Raw genomic sequence first — 14,882 nt, forward strand, 5'->3', positions numbered from 1 at the left:
GGCCTACTCTGGGGCAGAGAGTCCCTCCTGCCTGGTCTGCTGTCTGGGTCGGGTCAGGAAGTGGCAGCTGCAGCCACGAGCAAGGAGAGTCTGGAACTTATCCCAGAGAAGAGCGGTGTGTCCCCGAGTACCAGTCTGTATTGCAGCTCCTTGGGGAAGGAAGGTCATGGTAGACAGTACCTCCTTCCCCAGAATATCAGCTCACAGAACCCAGCAACTGTGCAAGGGCCTGAATGGTTTATGTCCAAAGAGGTTTCTTAAAAGCTCCTTCGGCCCTTTGCTTCCACTTGACATGATCTGGTCACTAAGGTTCAGACAGCCACACGCAGGGACCTCAGCTGGAAGGTGGTGGCGGGGGGCAGGGGTTCAGTTAACACCACAACCTCCAGATAAAGGAGGGAGGTGGTAGAAGACAGTATCCTCAGGGTCTCAGTTTCCTCAACTGTAAAATGAGGCAACTCTGGTCTTTCCCACACTGAAGATGTTGACTCTCTCTAGCTTCAATAAGTGTTATTGCCAAGCAATTTTGAGCTCCACTGGCTGAAGGTTGCTATTTCAGGAAAAGGGCAAGACAAATATGGATGGGATTCCCCTAATCAGGAAGGGGAATATAATTTCTTGGGAGAGCGTGGCTGCCCTAGCAAAGACTATGTTAGGCTAGCCCAGCTAAAGCCAAAATCCCGTTTCATCATTCCCTTTATTGCAGTGGTTCTCAATCTTTGGTGTGTCAGACTCACCCAGAGGGCTTGTTAAAGTGCAGTTGACCGGGCTCCACCCCAATCTACTGAATCAAATGCTGGGAGTAGAGCCTGGTAATTTGCATTTCTATCACGATCCTCAGTGATATTGATGCTGCTGGCCTGGGACCCCACTTTGAGAACCACTGCTCTAATGGCTGTTCATTGCGGCAAGAACAAATCCTGCAAGGTGCCACCCGAATGGTTCTCCATTCGGGCTGCATTTAGAATCACCAGGCCCCACCTTGGTTCAATTAATTAGGATCTCTGGGGCTGAGGGCCTGGCTGTGTCTGTATTCCCAGATTATTCAGTGTGCAACCAGGGTTAAGAACCACTGTCCTGTCTGATCCAGCCTCCGTCTGCCTCTAACTCCCCTCTCTTCTCACTTTTGCCTTCCTTCACAGTGTTCAGCTCTTCTGGCCCTCTCCTTGGCCTTCAGACAGTCCAGGCTTGCATCCACTCCAGGGAACCCATTATCTACGTTCATTCACTTATTTACACGCTTACTGTCTCTTTCCTCTAGTAGAGCGTAAACTTTATGAGGGCAAGGGTTTTGTTTATATTGTTTCTGTATTGTCCCTAGAATCTAGAACCGGGCCTGGTACCTAGAAAATAATTTAGTAAATACGTGTTGAATGAATGAAGTCAGGGAAGGAGACATCCTAAGTAAGCACACTGCACAGGAGCCTAGGCAGGAACCACTTACAAAGAGAGAGGGAAATGCCTTGAGAGGTCATAAGATCTCAGGGGAAGTAAAGAGGCAAGTGGGGCTGACACCATGGGCTGCTTGACTATAATTGCACAGACCATGGGAAATTGTTGGAATCGAGACTCTGGGCATAAAGTGTAAAAATGCATTTCAGGGGCCAGCTCTGTGGCTGAGTGGTTAAGTTCGCGTGCTCTGCTGCGGCGGCCCAGGGTTCAGATCCTGGGCGCGGACATGGCACCACTCATCAGGCCACGTTGAGGTGGCGTCCCACATCCCACAACTAGAAGGACATGCAACTAAGATATACAACTGTGTACAGGGAGGTTTGGGGAGATAAAGCAGGAAAAAAAAAAAAAAGATTGGCAACAGTTGTTAGCCCAGGTGCCAATCTTTGAAAAAAGAAAAATGCATTTCAGGAAGTTAGGGGACTTGTGGATGTTTCTATCTCTATATATTTTAAATGCTGATGTCACTGTACTGCCCATGTGTACTGCTCTTGGCCCCGCCCTCCAGATGGTTTCAAAGGCTGTGGGGAAATTCTAGAAAGGGAGGAGATGAGGGGTAAGGAGCCAAGAGCCCACATGCAAGCAGCAGCTAGCCTCGGCCTGTAGGACCCAGAAAGTGAGTAACGCGTGGGCCTCCTGAAGAAAAAAGTGACCCAGTCACCAGAGTGGGAGGAAAATGCCATTTTGATGACCAGAGGCTCAAGTGGGAAATAATACAAAGCTCACAAAAGATTTGAGAAATAGAAATGGAGAAAAACAAAACAAAATCCTAGTCTGAACAGGGAGTAACTGTTGACTATTGTTTTATGTGGAATGAAAGCTGCTAAAATAAGGTATCAAAAGGCCATTTAAAAATTGTTTTCCTTTTGCCCACCTTGTACAACTGAGAAATCAAGCTCTGAAACAGAAAGAACAGGGACTGTCAATAGCAGGGGCTCTGGGATCCTGGACAGCCCGGCTCTGCCGCCGCTGCCTCCGCTGATTGGCAGCTCTGTGCCCGTTTCTGAGCTTGTCTCAGGAGACCCGGGAGGGTGAGGAGGACACGTGAAGGGCCAGGCCCAGGGGCAGTTTTGGCCACCGCTTGCTGGGCCCTAGCTCCCTGATCAGGAGGGCGAGGTACGCCCGGGGAGGCGCCCCCTGAGCCCTTGCTGTCGGCCACAGACACTGCAGAACGAGATCCTGGGCCATGCGCCACGCGTCGAGGACGTGCTGCAGCGGGGGCAGCAGCTGGTGGAGGCGGCGGAGATCGACTGCCAGGATGTTGCCGAGCGCCTGCAGCAGCTGCGGGGCTCCTGGGAGACACTGCAGGAGGCGGCGGCCGGGCGGCTGCAGCGCCTACGGGAGGCCAGCGAGGCGCAGCAGTACTACCTGGACGCGGGCGAGGCCGAAGCCTGGATCAGCGAGCAGGAGCTCTACGTCCTATCCGAGGAGAGCCCCGAGGTGGGCTCAGCTGGGGTGCCAGGCAGGGGCCCGAGGCCAGAGCAGGAGCTGAGGCACCATCACATCCCTTGTGGGAGCCTGGGGAGGGTGTCCGAGGAGCCCTCCTGCACGGGGACCCCCCCACCTCTTGAGAAGACCCTGCTGCAGCGAACCACAGCTGCCGCCCTGTGTGCCAGCTGAGATTTGCTCTAACCCAAGGGTGCTTCACCTTTTTTGTGCCATGGATTCTGTGTCAATGACCTACGGTGGGAGGGGGTGAGAGGTGAGGTTGGGGGGGGGGGTCTCTAAAAGCTGGAATGATATAGGAAGCTTTCAGGGGATAGAAGGTTGGAGCTGGGCCTGGAAGCGCAGATATCAGACCTGGGGAGTCGAGAGGAAGGCAGGTGCGGGCGTTGCCGGAAATGAGAGTAGCAGGAATGCGTGGTGTGCGGTTCTCCTGTGGGTGTCCTGTGAGCATGGCTCCCCGCACCTTGGGCACCTCCAGGAGCTGGGCTGCACCCTGGGCCTGGCCGAGCTTGCACTGACAGTCGCTGCCTCCTAGGATGAAGAGGGTGCCATCGTGATGCTGAAGCGGCACCTGCGGCAGCAGCGGGCTGTGGAGGAGTACGGGAGGAACATCAAGCAGCTGGCCGGCCGGGCCCAGAGCCTACTGTCCGCAGGCCACCCCGAGGGGTGCGTGTGCCTCCCAGGGCATCAGGCCAGGGGCCCCACCAACAGGATCCCTTCAGGTCCAAGTGGGAAAACAGAAACAGTTTTCCCAAAAGCTATGGGTTTGAGAACTTCTTTCTAGACTGCTGACCCTTCCCATTCCCTTTTATGTTGTGGTTTTTTTGTGAGTAACTTCAAACAGGGCTGACTAAGGCCTGGTTTGCAAAAAGATCAGAAAATGGAATAGCAAAACTACCCTCTTGGTGATCCGAGAGCTCCAATCTTTTGAAGAGTTAGACTCTGCTAAGAGACACTGAAGACTAACTTTGCGTTTGTTTTCATGGTCCAGAAGGTACTTCACGGTCTCACAGTGTCTCAGCAAAATCATCACGTGGGAGTGAAGGTAGAAAGCCTGTATCCCTCTAGGCACATCAGTTGTGTGGGTTCTGCCTAAACGGGAGCCCATTGGGCCAGACACCTCAGGCTGCCCTCACATGTGGCTCTGTCCTCAGTTGCCTTTAGGGTGTCCACAGCTGTGGGTCCTCAGCAGCACCCTAGCATCTCCCAAGGAGCCCAAGGACTGAACCCCTGGTATGGCATGTCCCTGAGGAGCCGAGCAGGGCCTGCTACTACTGGAGCCCCGCTCAGACAGCGCTGCTCCATCAGCCTCCTTGGAAGAATAATGGAGAAGTTCCTCCTTTGTGTCGCTGGAACCACCTCCAGGGAGGACATGTTTCTGTCATCTCCTGAGGCTTCATGGGCTAAGAGATGGTTCCTTCTGTCTCCAGCTCTTCCCCGGTAGAAGTCGCTGCCATGTCTCCTGCGCTTCGCTTCCCCGCCTCTCCCTGCAGCCGGGCTGGGAAGGAGGAGGTCGGCTCCTCTGAGCTGGCTGCTCTGGGCCCTCTGTCACCGTCTCTGAGAGCTTTCTTGGTTTGAATTCCAGGGAACAGATCATCAGACTTCAGGGGCAAGTGGACAAGCAGTATGCGGGGCTGAAGGACTTGGCAGAGGAACGCAAGCGGAAGCTGGAGAACATGTACCACCTGTTCCAGCTAAAGAGGGAGGCAGATGGCCTGGAGCAGTGGATTACAGAAAAGGAGCTCGTGGCCTCTTCCTCCGAAATGGGGCAAGACTTTGACCACGTTACTGTGAGTACTCACAGCAATCGCTTGCTTTGTCTTCCCTGAATGCAGTAGACGCAGGAGCCGTCATTTCAGACACGCACAATGTGGCTGCCAGTTGCCAAGTGCTGCATAGAGATGCAGACACACCCGTGTGAGCTCAGGCCGCCCTGGGGAGGGTGTGAGAGCACAGCTCCACGTGTTTGTCATTGCTGCCCGGGTGGGTCTGCAGCTAGTGTGACGACAGCACCCTGCCCGCGAGCCCTGGTAACCACGTCTCTCTACCCCATGTCCAGCTGCTCCGGGACAAGTTCCGGGACTTCGCACGGGAGACTGGGGCGATTGGCCAGGAGCGGGTGGACAACATGAATGCCTTCATTGAGCGACTCATCGACGCGGGCCACAGTGAGGCAGCCACCATTGCTGAGTGGAAGGACGGGCTGAACGAGATGTGGGCGGACCTGCTGGAGCTCATCGACACGCGCATGCAGCTGCTGGCCGCCTCCTACGACCTGCACCGCTACTTCTACACAGGTGCCGAGATCCTGGGCCTCATCGACGAGAAGCACCGCGAGCTGCCCGAGGACGTGGGGCTGGACGCCAGCACCGCCGAGTCCTTCCACCGCGTGCACACGGCCTTCGAGCGGGAGCTCCAGTTGTTGGGCGTGCAGGTGCCTTCTGCCCCTCGCGGCCCACCCACAGGTTCCAGGGACCTGCCTTCCACATCTTCCCCACGACCAACTTCCTGGGGGGCCTCCTGGCTTCCAGAGGAGAAACCTCTAGAACAAGCACCAGTAGATTTCACCTCCTTAGAGAGGCAACAGCTCAGGGCAGGAGGGCAGGGAGCAGTGGCTTTCAGTCATTCTTTAGCTCCAAACTAGTTCTTTAAGCTGAATCTTCACAAAACCCAAAGCATGAAATACCTTACAATGCAATTTCTCTGGTTATGCAACAGCATTATTAGCAGACGCGTGTGGTGCTCATGCAGCACCGGGTACTGTTCTGAGCAATATACGTAGTCACCTCACAGCTTCGCTCTGAGCAGGGTCCTCATATTATCTGCGTCTTTGAGAGGATGGAAGCAGGGCAGAGAGAGGGTAAAGACACTGCCCGGGAACTTGCAGATAAGCAGTGGAGCCAGATTCGGATCCTGCAGTCTGGCTGTAGCCTCCGTGCCCTCAGCCACCGGGCTGTTCAGCCTTTCTACATGGGAGCTGGAGGGGCCCCAAGATCCGCTTAGAACCCCCCCTCCTGTCACTGGGGTGCCCCAAGGCACCACTGCAGGGTTATAGGGTTCCACAGAGCTGCGTATGATAGAAAGGGTGAGGGCGAGGGGCCCCAGCTGCCGGGAGCTCACGGGGCTTCCAGTGGAGCAGGGAGAGGTGGGCTGGCTGTGCACCTGCACCAACCCAGCAGGCTCAGGGATGGAACACCGAGGAAGATTGGGCCCCTGCTTCAACCAGAAGGGGACCTCCGAGGGATTTGTCCTCCAGCTGGAGGTGGGGCCTGGCATGTGACTCTTGTGCCTTGGGGGTACCAGAGCCCCTGAGGCAGGGATAGCCCCACTGAGGTCTCAGGAAGGAGGTTTCATTGCCCTGGGGCCACCCCTAAACAGGGGGTCTGGGACAGCCCCCTCCTTGGAGAGGCAGCATGCACAGTGATTGAGGACAGGCACTCAGTGCAGGGTTCCAGTCGCAGCTGCGCCCCTCTACTAGTGTGAGTGACCATGGCCAGTCACTGGGTCTCTTGTGCCTCAGTTTTCTCATCTCAAAAACAGGGGTAATAGTAGTACCTCTTTCGTGGAATTGTTGTAAAGAGGGAGAGAGCTAATAAATAGAAAGTGTTTAGAACAGTGTCTGGTACGTAGCTACACTTAACTGTCATACTTCTGAGGAGATCAAAGAGCACAGAGTCCTTCTCACTCCCAAATCCACTTCAAGGCCCCAGGGGTGCCTTGGGTCAGCAGAGGTGCCAAAGCAAGGCACCTTGTCCCTCAGCACCACTGGGTGGGAGTCTGAAGATCCACTAGTGCCCTGGGTGGGAGAGGCCAGGAGGAGATAGACTCCTCACCCATCAGAGGCCCAAGACATGTCTGCCTGGGAACAACGTCCAGTTTTACCCCACCACAGGTACAGCAGTTCCAGGACGTGGCCACCCACCTGCAGACAGCCTATGCTGGGGAGAAGGCAGACGCCATCCAGTACAAGGAGCAGGAAGTGTCTGCCGCGTGGCAGGCACTGCTCGAGGCCTGTACCGGGCGCCGCACCCAGCTGGTGGACACTGCGGACAAATTCCGCTTCTTCAGCATGGTCCGAGACCTCTTCTCCTGGATGGAGAGCATCATCCGGCAGATCGAGACCCAGGAGAGGCCCAGGTGAGGGGGACATCCTCAAGGCAGCAACATTCAGCCACATTGTCCCAGAGGCTGGCAGACCAGGGTGCTGCACTGGGGCTCCGCCCTGGAGGGACGGTCCTGGACTGTGGGTGCACAGGAATCCCTGGGGGGCACCAGAGGCTGGGTCCAGGCAGAAACTGAGTGGCTCAGCTTCTGCTGGGAGGACCAACCATTTAAGAGTGAAGGGAGTCCTGAGCATGGCGAGAAAGACATCTGTCATTCAGATTCTACAGTGGGAGCAATGACCATGGTTGTCAGTGAAAATAAGCAGTTCACACATCCAGAACTGGGCAGGTCTGAGACTGATCACTCTTCCCCCAGCACTGGGATGTAGGGGGCCATTCCCCCAAAACTCAAGAAGGAGCTCATTGTCCATGAGAGGTGGGGACAGCCTCGGCAAGAGCCAGAGCTCTCTACGCATTTTGCATCATCTTAGCAACTATTGCTGGCCCATCTCTGTCTCTCTGCCCTGAGGGTGCCTGTCCTGATGGCCAAGCTTTATATTCAACATCTTTATGGAAATATAATTCACAACCATACAAGTCAGCCGTTTAAAATGGACCATCCAGTGGGTTTTCGTATATTCAATTGTAGAGCCATTACCACAATCTAAGTTTAGAAGATTTTCATCAGCCTAGAAAGAAACCCTGTACCCCTTAGCTGTCATCATCCCCATCCCCGCCCCTCTCCCAGCCCCTGGCAACCACTAATCTGTTTTTCGTCTCTCTAGATTTGCCTATTCTGGACTTTTCATTTGAATAGCATCATGTAATACGTGCTCTTTTGTGACTGGCTTCTTTCGCTTGGCATAATCTTTTCAGGGCTCATCCATGTTGTAGCATGGGCCAGTACTTCCTTCCTTTGTATTGCCAAATAACATTCCCAGGCCTCTTTTGGAGTCCCTGCACCCCCTGTCCATGCCCTGGCCACTGACCAATGGAAGACACTGGGGCATCAGTGTTGTTGCTGGGGCAGGGCCGGCAGAGGACTCCCTGGCTGGCCAGAGAGGAGGGCTTGGGGTCAGACTCCAGGCAGGTGGGGGTGGGCCCCTCTGATCAGGACGTGGCATCTAGCAGGCCAGAGTGACCCAGAGTTTCCTCCTTCCCCAAACTCCCTCCCCGCCAGGGATGTTTCCTCAGTGGAACTGCTCAAGAAGTACCACGAGGGCATCAAGGCAGAGATCGAAACCCGGAGCAAGAACTTCAGCGCCTGCCTGGAGCTCGGAGAGTCCCTGCTGCAGCGGCAGCACCAGGCCTCGGACGAGGTGAGGGGACGGCGGGACAGAGGCCAGCCTCCTCCAGGTGCTTGCACCTCTGGCCAGGCCAGACGGCTTCCTGGAAGGGAGCTGTGGTTTCTCCGAGGGCGCTCACCTGTCCTTCACTTGTGGACTGTGTGCAGGCCTGAGAATTAGAGCTCCACCAACCCCCCCCACCCCCAAGGAGCTGCCCGCTTAGTGGGGAGAGCAGACTCATAGCCTGTCTAACGCCCACACGTGTGCGTGCTTTGGAGCTGGCCAAATCCACTTCCAGGTGAGGCACACATGCCTCAGAGAGGTTAAATGATTTGCCTAAGGCTACACAGGTGGCAAGTGGCAGGGCCAAGGCTTGAAAGTTAGGTCTGTGTGACCGAGCCCAGACTTTGCAGGACCCCCGTGCCCACCACCTCAGACGGGGGGGGGGGGGGTACCAAAACCTGAGATTTCCCCCTTCCTCCCCGCAGATCAGAGAGAAGAGGCAGCAGGTGGTGTCCAGGAGGGAGGAGATGATGGAGAAGTGGAAGGCCCGCTGGGAGCGGCTCTGCCTGTGTGAGTGCAGCCTGGAAGCTGGGGAACCTGGGGGCAGGGCTGGACCCCTGCTGGGGGTGCGGTGATGTCCCAAGGTGGTGGATTTTCACTGCTGCCTGGAGAAGAGCCCCCGCGCACTGGTCAGCAGAGCTTGGGGGCCCAGGGCCTCAGGGTCCGCACACACACTGCTGAAAGCCCACCTCTAACCAGCCAGCGCACCTGCGCCCTGCCCGCCTTCCATCCTTCTGCTCCCCCCCTCCCGATGAAGGGCTGGCATCCCTGTAGAGCTGCAGCCTGAGGAGGGGTCAGGGGCATCCCAGATGTTTGGTCTGAGGTGTGTCAGGTGGAAGGAGCTCTCTGCTCTGCAGCTGGAGGCCCAGGAGAGGTGGAGGAAATCCCACCACTCAGGTCAGAGCTCCGAGCCACGAAGGCAGGGGCTGGTGCCATGGCTGCTCACACACAATTATGAGAGATAGCCAAGGGCTGAGGAGAAAGCTCTCCTCAAAGGCGTACATCTAAACTGCATTTTGTTTTCAGAATAGCGTTTGTTCTAATTAGCATGTTTTTAAACTATAGCTCTTGGTGAACATGAGGTAGGGCCCACTTGGTGATGGAGGGGCCTCAGGCAGCAGGTCACCACTGAGCAGGGTGTCCACATGATTCAGGGACACCTGTGCGGGCCTCTTCCCTAACCGCCAGCTCTGTGTCTGTCTACTGAGTGGCCCCTGAGGTCCCAGCAGGAGCTGCTGTTAGCTCCGGGTGCTAACAGACCCCTGGGCCTTTGGGTGGGTCTGTGGCTTGTTCTCTTGGCAGTGCTGGAAGTGTGCCAGTTCTCGAGGGACGCCTCCGTGGCTGAGGCGTGGCTCATCGCCCAGGAGCCCTACCTGGCCAGCCGGGACTTTGGACACACGGTGGACAGTGTGGAGAAGCTCATCAGGAGGCATGAGGCTTTTGAGAAGTCCACAGCCAGCTGGGCGGAGCGCTTTGCGGCCCTGGAGAAGCCCACCACGGTGAGCTGGGGCTCAGGGCGGTGGCAGCCTCGCCTTGGGGGTCTCTCAAGTCCAGAACTCTCAGCCCATTATTTGGCGCCTACGGATGGACGGGGTAAAAGGCTTGGCAAAGGGGGAGAGAGGGAAGGAAATAGGAGAGAGAGAAAGTACTGACCTTCAAATGCAAAAAGGAGACAAAAGGAGGTAATTCCAAAAGGAACAAACACCAGGGTACGTCAGGTGCTGGGAGCCATCTAGAGAAAGCTTGTCTGAGAGCAGGCTCCCCTCGTGGCCACTCTGAGCCCCTCGGCCTTTTCCTCCTCTAGCTTGAGCTAAAAGAACTCCAGACCCCACCGAGACCTGCGGAGGAGACTGGGTGAGTGTGGGAGTGCCAGGCGGTGGCTTCGCGGGAGCACTCTGCCAAGGCGGGGAGTGGGGGGCAGGCGGAGGAGGGCGCCCATACTCAGAAACAGGCCCCCTGATGTTTGAACAATACACAGGTGACCTCTCACACTGGGCCACTAGTCAGAGAAATCCAGTGTCTGGAGCTTGAGAGCGGAGAGGGGCTTTTATTTCCCATACATCCACTGCTGCAGAATTGTCTCCCGCTCTGGGCACCGCCTGAACACGTGCCCCAGAGGCCGTTCTGCATGGAGCCATGTCCCTTTCTGAAGCTTCTGCCTTAACTTCTCAGATCGAGGCAGATTAAGCGGCTCCTTGCTAAATTCCTGCCAGGCTGGCGGGAGGCCTGGGCAGGAGGTCCGTGCTCCCCTGGGGTGAGAGGGGGAAGCCGGGCCTTGGAGACGGGCACTGGCCTCGGGAGGTGCTTGTTTTTCTAAAGGCACCTTGTCTTCCATAGGCCTCAAGAGGAGGAAGGCGAGACAGCAGGGGAGGCTCCCCGAGGTCCCCATCATGCGGCCACTGAGAGAACGTCCCCGGTCAGTTTCATGTCCCAGTTGTCTAGTTCCTTGGGTTCGCTGCTGCCAGAGTAGTCTCATCCCGACTAGGCTCAACCAGGGCGGAAGGCCAGGACGGACACGTGCCGCCCCGCCCCCCAGACTCCTTCCCATCCGTCTTCCTTTTTACTTAGGTTTTCCTAACTCCAAGAGTAATTCCTCTCCCCCTTCCACCCAGAAGAAACTAACAGGCCCGCCCAGTGACGTGACTCTCTTAGTTTGGTTTTATCTAGTCTAATAAGTTTTATTGTATAAAGACATCACCCTCCACGTCAGGGGAAGCAGTTTATACAGGGCTGATTCGTTGTATACACTGTCCCTTTTCCCACCTTCCCTCTCACTCCGTCCTTAACACAGTACCCCCTACACACACACTCGCACCCTCACAAATAGACTGTCCCCTCGCCTGCCCCCGCTTCAGGCGTTTAGGGCAGTGAAGTGGGGACAGCCCCCCTCCAGCAGATCCGTGCCTCCTGTGCAGAGCCCCTCCTCTTCGCCTCGTCCCGGCCTGATGCCTGTGGGGCAGTGAGTTTGGATATGCAGCTGGTGCTGAGGCAAGAACAGACTTGAAGGAGCCCCGCACGAGTCAGGGAGAGCCCAGGGCTTCTGTCACAGGGCCAGTCCCCCCAGCTTGTAGAAAAGGAGGGTGTGGCAGAGTCCTGGCTGAGGGGAGGGGAGGGAGGGACCCAACACAGACCAGCTGCCAGAGGCCTGGGGTATATGGCTTCATGTGGTCCCTTAGTTAAAAGGACCCAGGGGGTCTGTGCAGGGGGCCTGGGAGGCTGTAACCCAGGTATTCGGGAAATGCCCAGGGGAGTTGCTGACTGAGAAGACAGCAAGAATTCAGCATGTGCCTTGCATGGCTTCATCCTGCATGTGCCTCACCTCTCCAGGGGCCCAGGCAAGCTCACCTGAACCTTTGGGTGTTTAGGGAGGTTGTATACACTAGGAGGAAATTTCTGGTACACCAACCACCCCAGAAAAATGCGCATACAGTGAGCATTTCCTGTGCAGAATCCCTGTCAGGTTCAGATTTCAGCCCTTCTGACACTTCTGAGAGTGACACGCATGCACACTCACACCACACTCCCACACACTCTGAGCTCTCTCTGCCACCTCGAGCCTGGCCAGAGCCTCCCTTTCTGAGCTGCACCAGCCCTTCAGGTCCAGCAGAGGGCAGTCCTGGGCTCCACTGGACCATCTCTCCCAGAAGTTCCCTCTGAAGCTCTCATCGTCACATGTGGGGGTCTCTGGTGGACTTTGTCCCAGCCCCTTTTCCCCAGCAACAGCCCCCGCCGGAAGGAGAGACAACTCTGGGGGCTGGCATGGACTGCGGACACTGGGGCTGGGACCATCCCTGCCTCCCGCCCCCACCTGTGCTTCGGCTGTGCATCCTGTGTGTCTGCGTGCAGTGGTGTCCCGGGTCTGCGGGCTCCTTTGTGACCACCTGAGCAATTCCATCCATTGTTTGTGTCATTGTCATGTATGTCTGTCAAATGTAATTACGTGTGCATCAGAGCCGCCTCCATCCAACACCTGAATGTCACTGGGTTTGGGGGGAATAAAATTTGATTGGACCTGAGTATCTGCCTGAAAGGAGGGAGTGAGCCCCGCTTTGAGACCCTTCCCAGGGAGCCAGCCACTCCACCAGATGGGAAAACTGGCCTGTGCCTGGTACCAGGAAGAAACCAGATGGCGAATCGGATGCCCACCAGGCCCATGGCCTTGTGGAAACAGGTTCCTGCTGCTGCTCCTTTCTGAGCCCTTTGTTGAGTTTTCATGAGGATCCACAAAACTCCAAGGGAGGGTATGATACCCGCTTGGTCTTTGATATGAATGGGTCCCATGCAGGCTGGGAAACCTTTACAGAAACCACAGGCCTCCCCCAGGAAGAGCCGGCTGGCTGCTGCGCCTCCTCCCGGGGTAGGGCTGAATTACTGACGGTGGCTCTCCTGCTGTCCCACGTGTGTGGTCTGGTGTCGGTGCCCCGTAGCATAGACCCATGCAGTGCTGCTTCCTGTGAAACCCATCACTACTGCATGCCAGCTTCCTGCTTGGGGAACAGACGGGAGTGGACCAGACACCCAGACCCCTGTCTAGACTGCACACCACTGGGGGCCACCCTCCAGGCCCTGCCCGTCCTCCTGGCCCGGTGTGTGCATGCTCACGTGGGTACACGCAGGGACTGGAGCCTTGTTCCCTGCACTGGTCTTCTCCCCAAGCACATCGTTGTCTAATTCGTTGCCTCCCTCACCTCTGACCTTTCCACATTAGAGCATGTTCTGGTAGAAACTAACCCATTCATGCAGGTAAGTGCCTGTGAGGCCAAGCAGAAGAAATGAGGTATTACAAAAGGCAGATGTGGGAGTCAGGACACTGAGTTCTAATCCTTAATTCTGCCGGAACCTTCCTCCATGATTTTAGATAAACCACCTGATCCTCCTCAGTCTCCTTGTCCTTATAAAACCCTCTCTGCAGGATTACAGAAAGTCCAGAACGTTCCTGCATGTCAACAATCTCCCTGAATCAAGGGAGGGGTGGGAGGGGTGGTTATCCCTCTCATCTCATCCTGAGTCCTTAGCTCAAAGAAACCTGGCTCCTTTGTCAGGTGCCAGCTGCTGTGAGGCTGCAGATGGGGAAGAAGAGGCAGAGGGCTGGGTGTTCGTCCTGTTTGGGGAAGAGAGGCAGGGGTGGGCCACGGCTCCTGCCGAGGTCAGGGCCCTGAAGGTGGCCCCCTGGTACTGGAAGGGGCCTGGCAGCAGGCGGAGCCATTCTCCTTCCTCTCAGTGCCTGGGGCATCCTCACCCCAACGTCCTCCGCCTTATGTGTCTCCCCTCTATCCTGGTGTGGCTCTGGGAAGGGCTTGGCAGTCCTGCCATGCGTCCCCATCTTCCAGGCTCTGGGTGCCTCAGAACCCCCAGTGTTGCATTTGTCATGAGATGTTGAGGTTGACTTCGCAGAGAAGAAACGTGTTGCAGAGGATGCAAGTCACCCCCGCCTTCAGGGTCCCCAGCGGGCAGACCTGGGCTGTCTTCTGTGCACTGTGTCTAGTTCCTGGCTTCCGGGTGGGAAGTGGGGCCAGCTCTAGGAATTCTCCCGGCAGGGCTGCTGTGACAACTAGAGTGACATCCTTGAAACGGATTGGTGCTCTTAGGGGCTATGACAACAAGAGTCTGTCTTCAGGGTTGGTGGTTGGGGGCAATCATGCCCTGTCTGCCTCCAGGCCTCAAGGCTAGATCCAGTCTGTGGTGCAGGGGGGACCCTGGGGTGCGAGGCCACTCCAGAAAGCAGCTGCCTGGGTGCCATTCATCATCAGATTGTCAGGGAAAACTCTTACCTAAGCCCCACGCTCAGACATCACTCTCACCGTGACCCCCCAAGACTGCCTGCACCTGGCTCCCCGGAGAGAGGACTGGATGCCTCACTGGGGATGCACATGGGGAGTCAAGACTCCCAGGTCCCTTGCCTCTCCGTTCCGTAGTCTTAGAGGTTTCTGTGGCTTTGGGGAGGTAACCAGCACTGGCGAATGTAAGGGAGGGTGCCCCAGGGGCTAAGCGGGCCCTGAGCTTGCAGACAGCTGCTGTCATCTTCTTGGCAACCTGGGTAACTCCCGCCAGCGGCAGCCTTGCTGGCAGACGGGAGCTTTAATCAGCGTCCAGCGGCAGGGCTCTGACGTCCCTGGATGGAAGGGATGTGGGTGTGGAGGCAGCAGCTGTGTTTCTTCTTGCCTGAGCAAGCTGGCCCCGTCCTTCCTCCCTCCTCCTGGGAGGCTGAGCTGGGCTGCTGTCTCAGGCGTTTTGCAGCAAATGCAAATCGTGTATTTGTTCGTAATGAGCAGACCTGGCCTGGAAAGAACGTCAGTTTTCCCCTTAACCTGGGCGTGTCCCTGTCTCTGCAGGATGCCTGAGTCAGCGCGGCAGGGGCGGGTCTGCCTGCAGTCTGGCCCCCGTGCCCTGGTACTGCAGGCTCTCCAGGGAAACCCGCTCTAGGCTCTTTGTGGACATCTGTCCACTGCTGGGTGTGCCCAGCTCTCTTTGCTGTGGTCAGATGTGGTCTTCCTGGCCCACTGCTCCAAAGGCTTCTCCTAAGTTCCTTCTT

At 56.6% G+C, this 14,882-nt stretch overlaps 1 protein-coding gene across 5 annotated transcripts in view; it reads left to right on the forward strand.

The window, feature by feature from the left end:
* LOC124233719 (spectrin beta chain, erythrocytic) overlaps positions 1 to 14,882 on the forward strand; it is a 114,308-nt gene that overhangs the window by 87,973 nt on the left and 11,453 nt on the right. For all 5 annotated transcript variants that reach the window (XM_046650847.1, XM_046650846.1, XM_046650845.1 and 2 more), the window contains 10 exons: positions 2,614 to 2,892; positions 3,434 to 3,564; positions 4,484 to 4,688; positions 4,958 to 5,332; positions 6,791 to 7,035; positions 8,182 to 8,320; positions 8,776 to 8,860; positions 9,653 to 9,849; positions 10,155 to 10,204; positions 10,688 to 10,766. In XM_046650847.1, coding sequence (XP_046506803.1) covers positions 2,614 to 2,892; positions 3,434 to 3,564; positions 4,484 to 4,688; positions 4,958 to 5,332; positions 6,791 to 7,035; positions 8,182 to 8,320; positions 8,776 to 8,860; positions 9,653 to 9,849; positions 10,155 to 10,204; positions 10,688 to 10,766 — 1,785 coding nt within the window. The remainder of the gene's footprint in view (positions 1 to 2,613; positions 2,893 to 3,433; positions 3,565 to 4,483; positions 4,689 to 4,957; positions 5,333 to 6,790; positions 7,036 to 8,181; positions 8,321 to 8,775; positions 8,861 to 9,652; positions 9,850 to 10,154; positions 10,205 to 10,687; positions 10,767 to 14,882) is intronic.

The sequence above is a fragment of the Equus quagga genome, unplaced genomic scaffold, assembly GCF_021613505.1.
Source record: "Equus quagga isolate Etosha38 unplaced genomic scaffold, UCLA_HA_Equagga_1.0 220_RagTag, whole genome shotgun sequence".
NCBI classification, from domain to species: domain Eukaryota; kingdom Metazoa; phylum Chordata; class Mammalia; order Perissodactyla; family Equidae; genus Equus; species Equus quagga.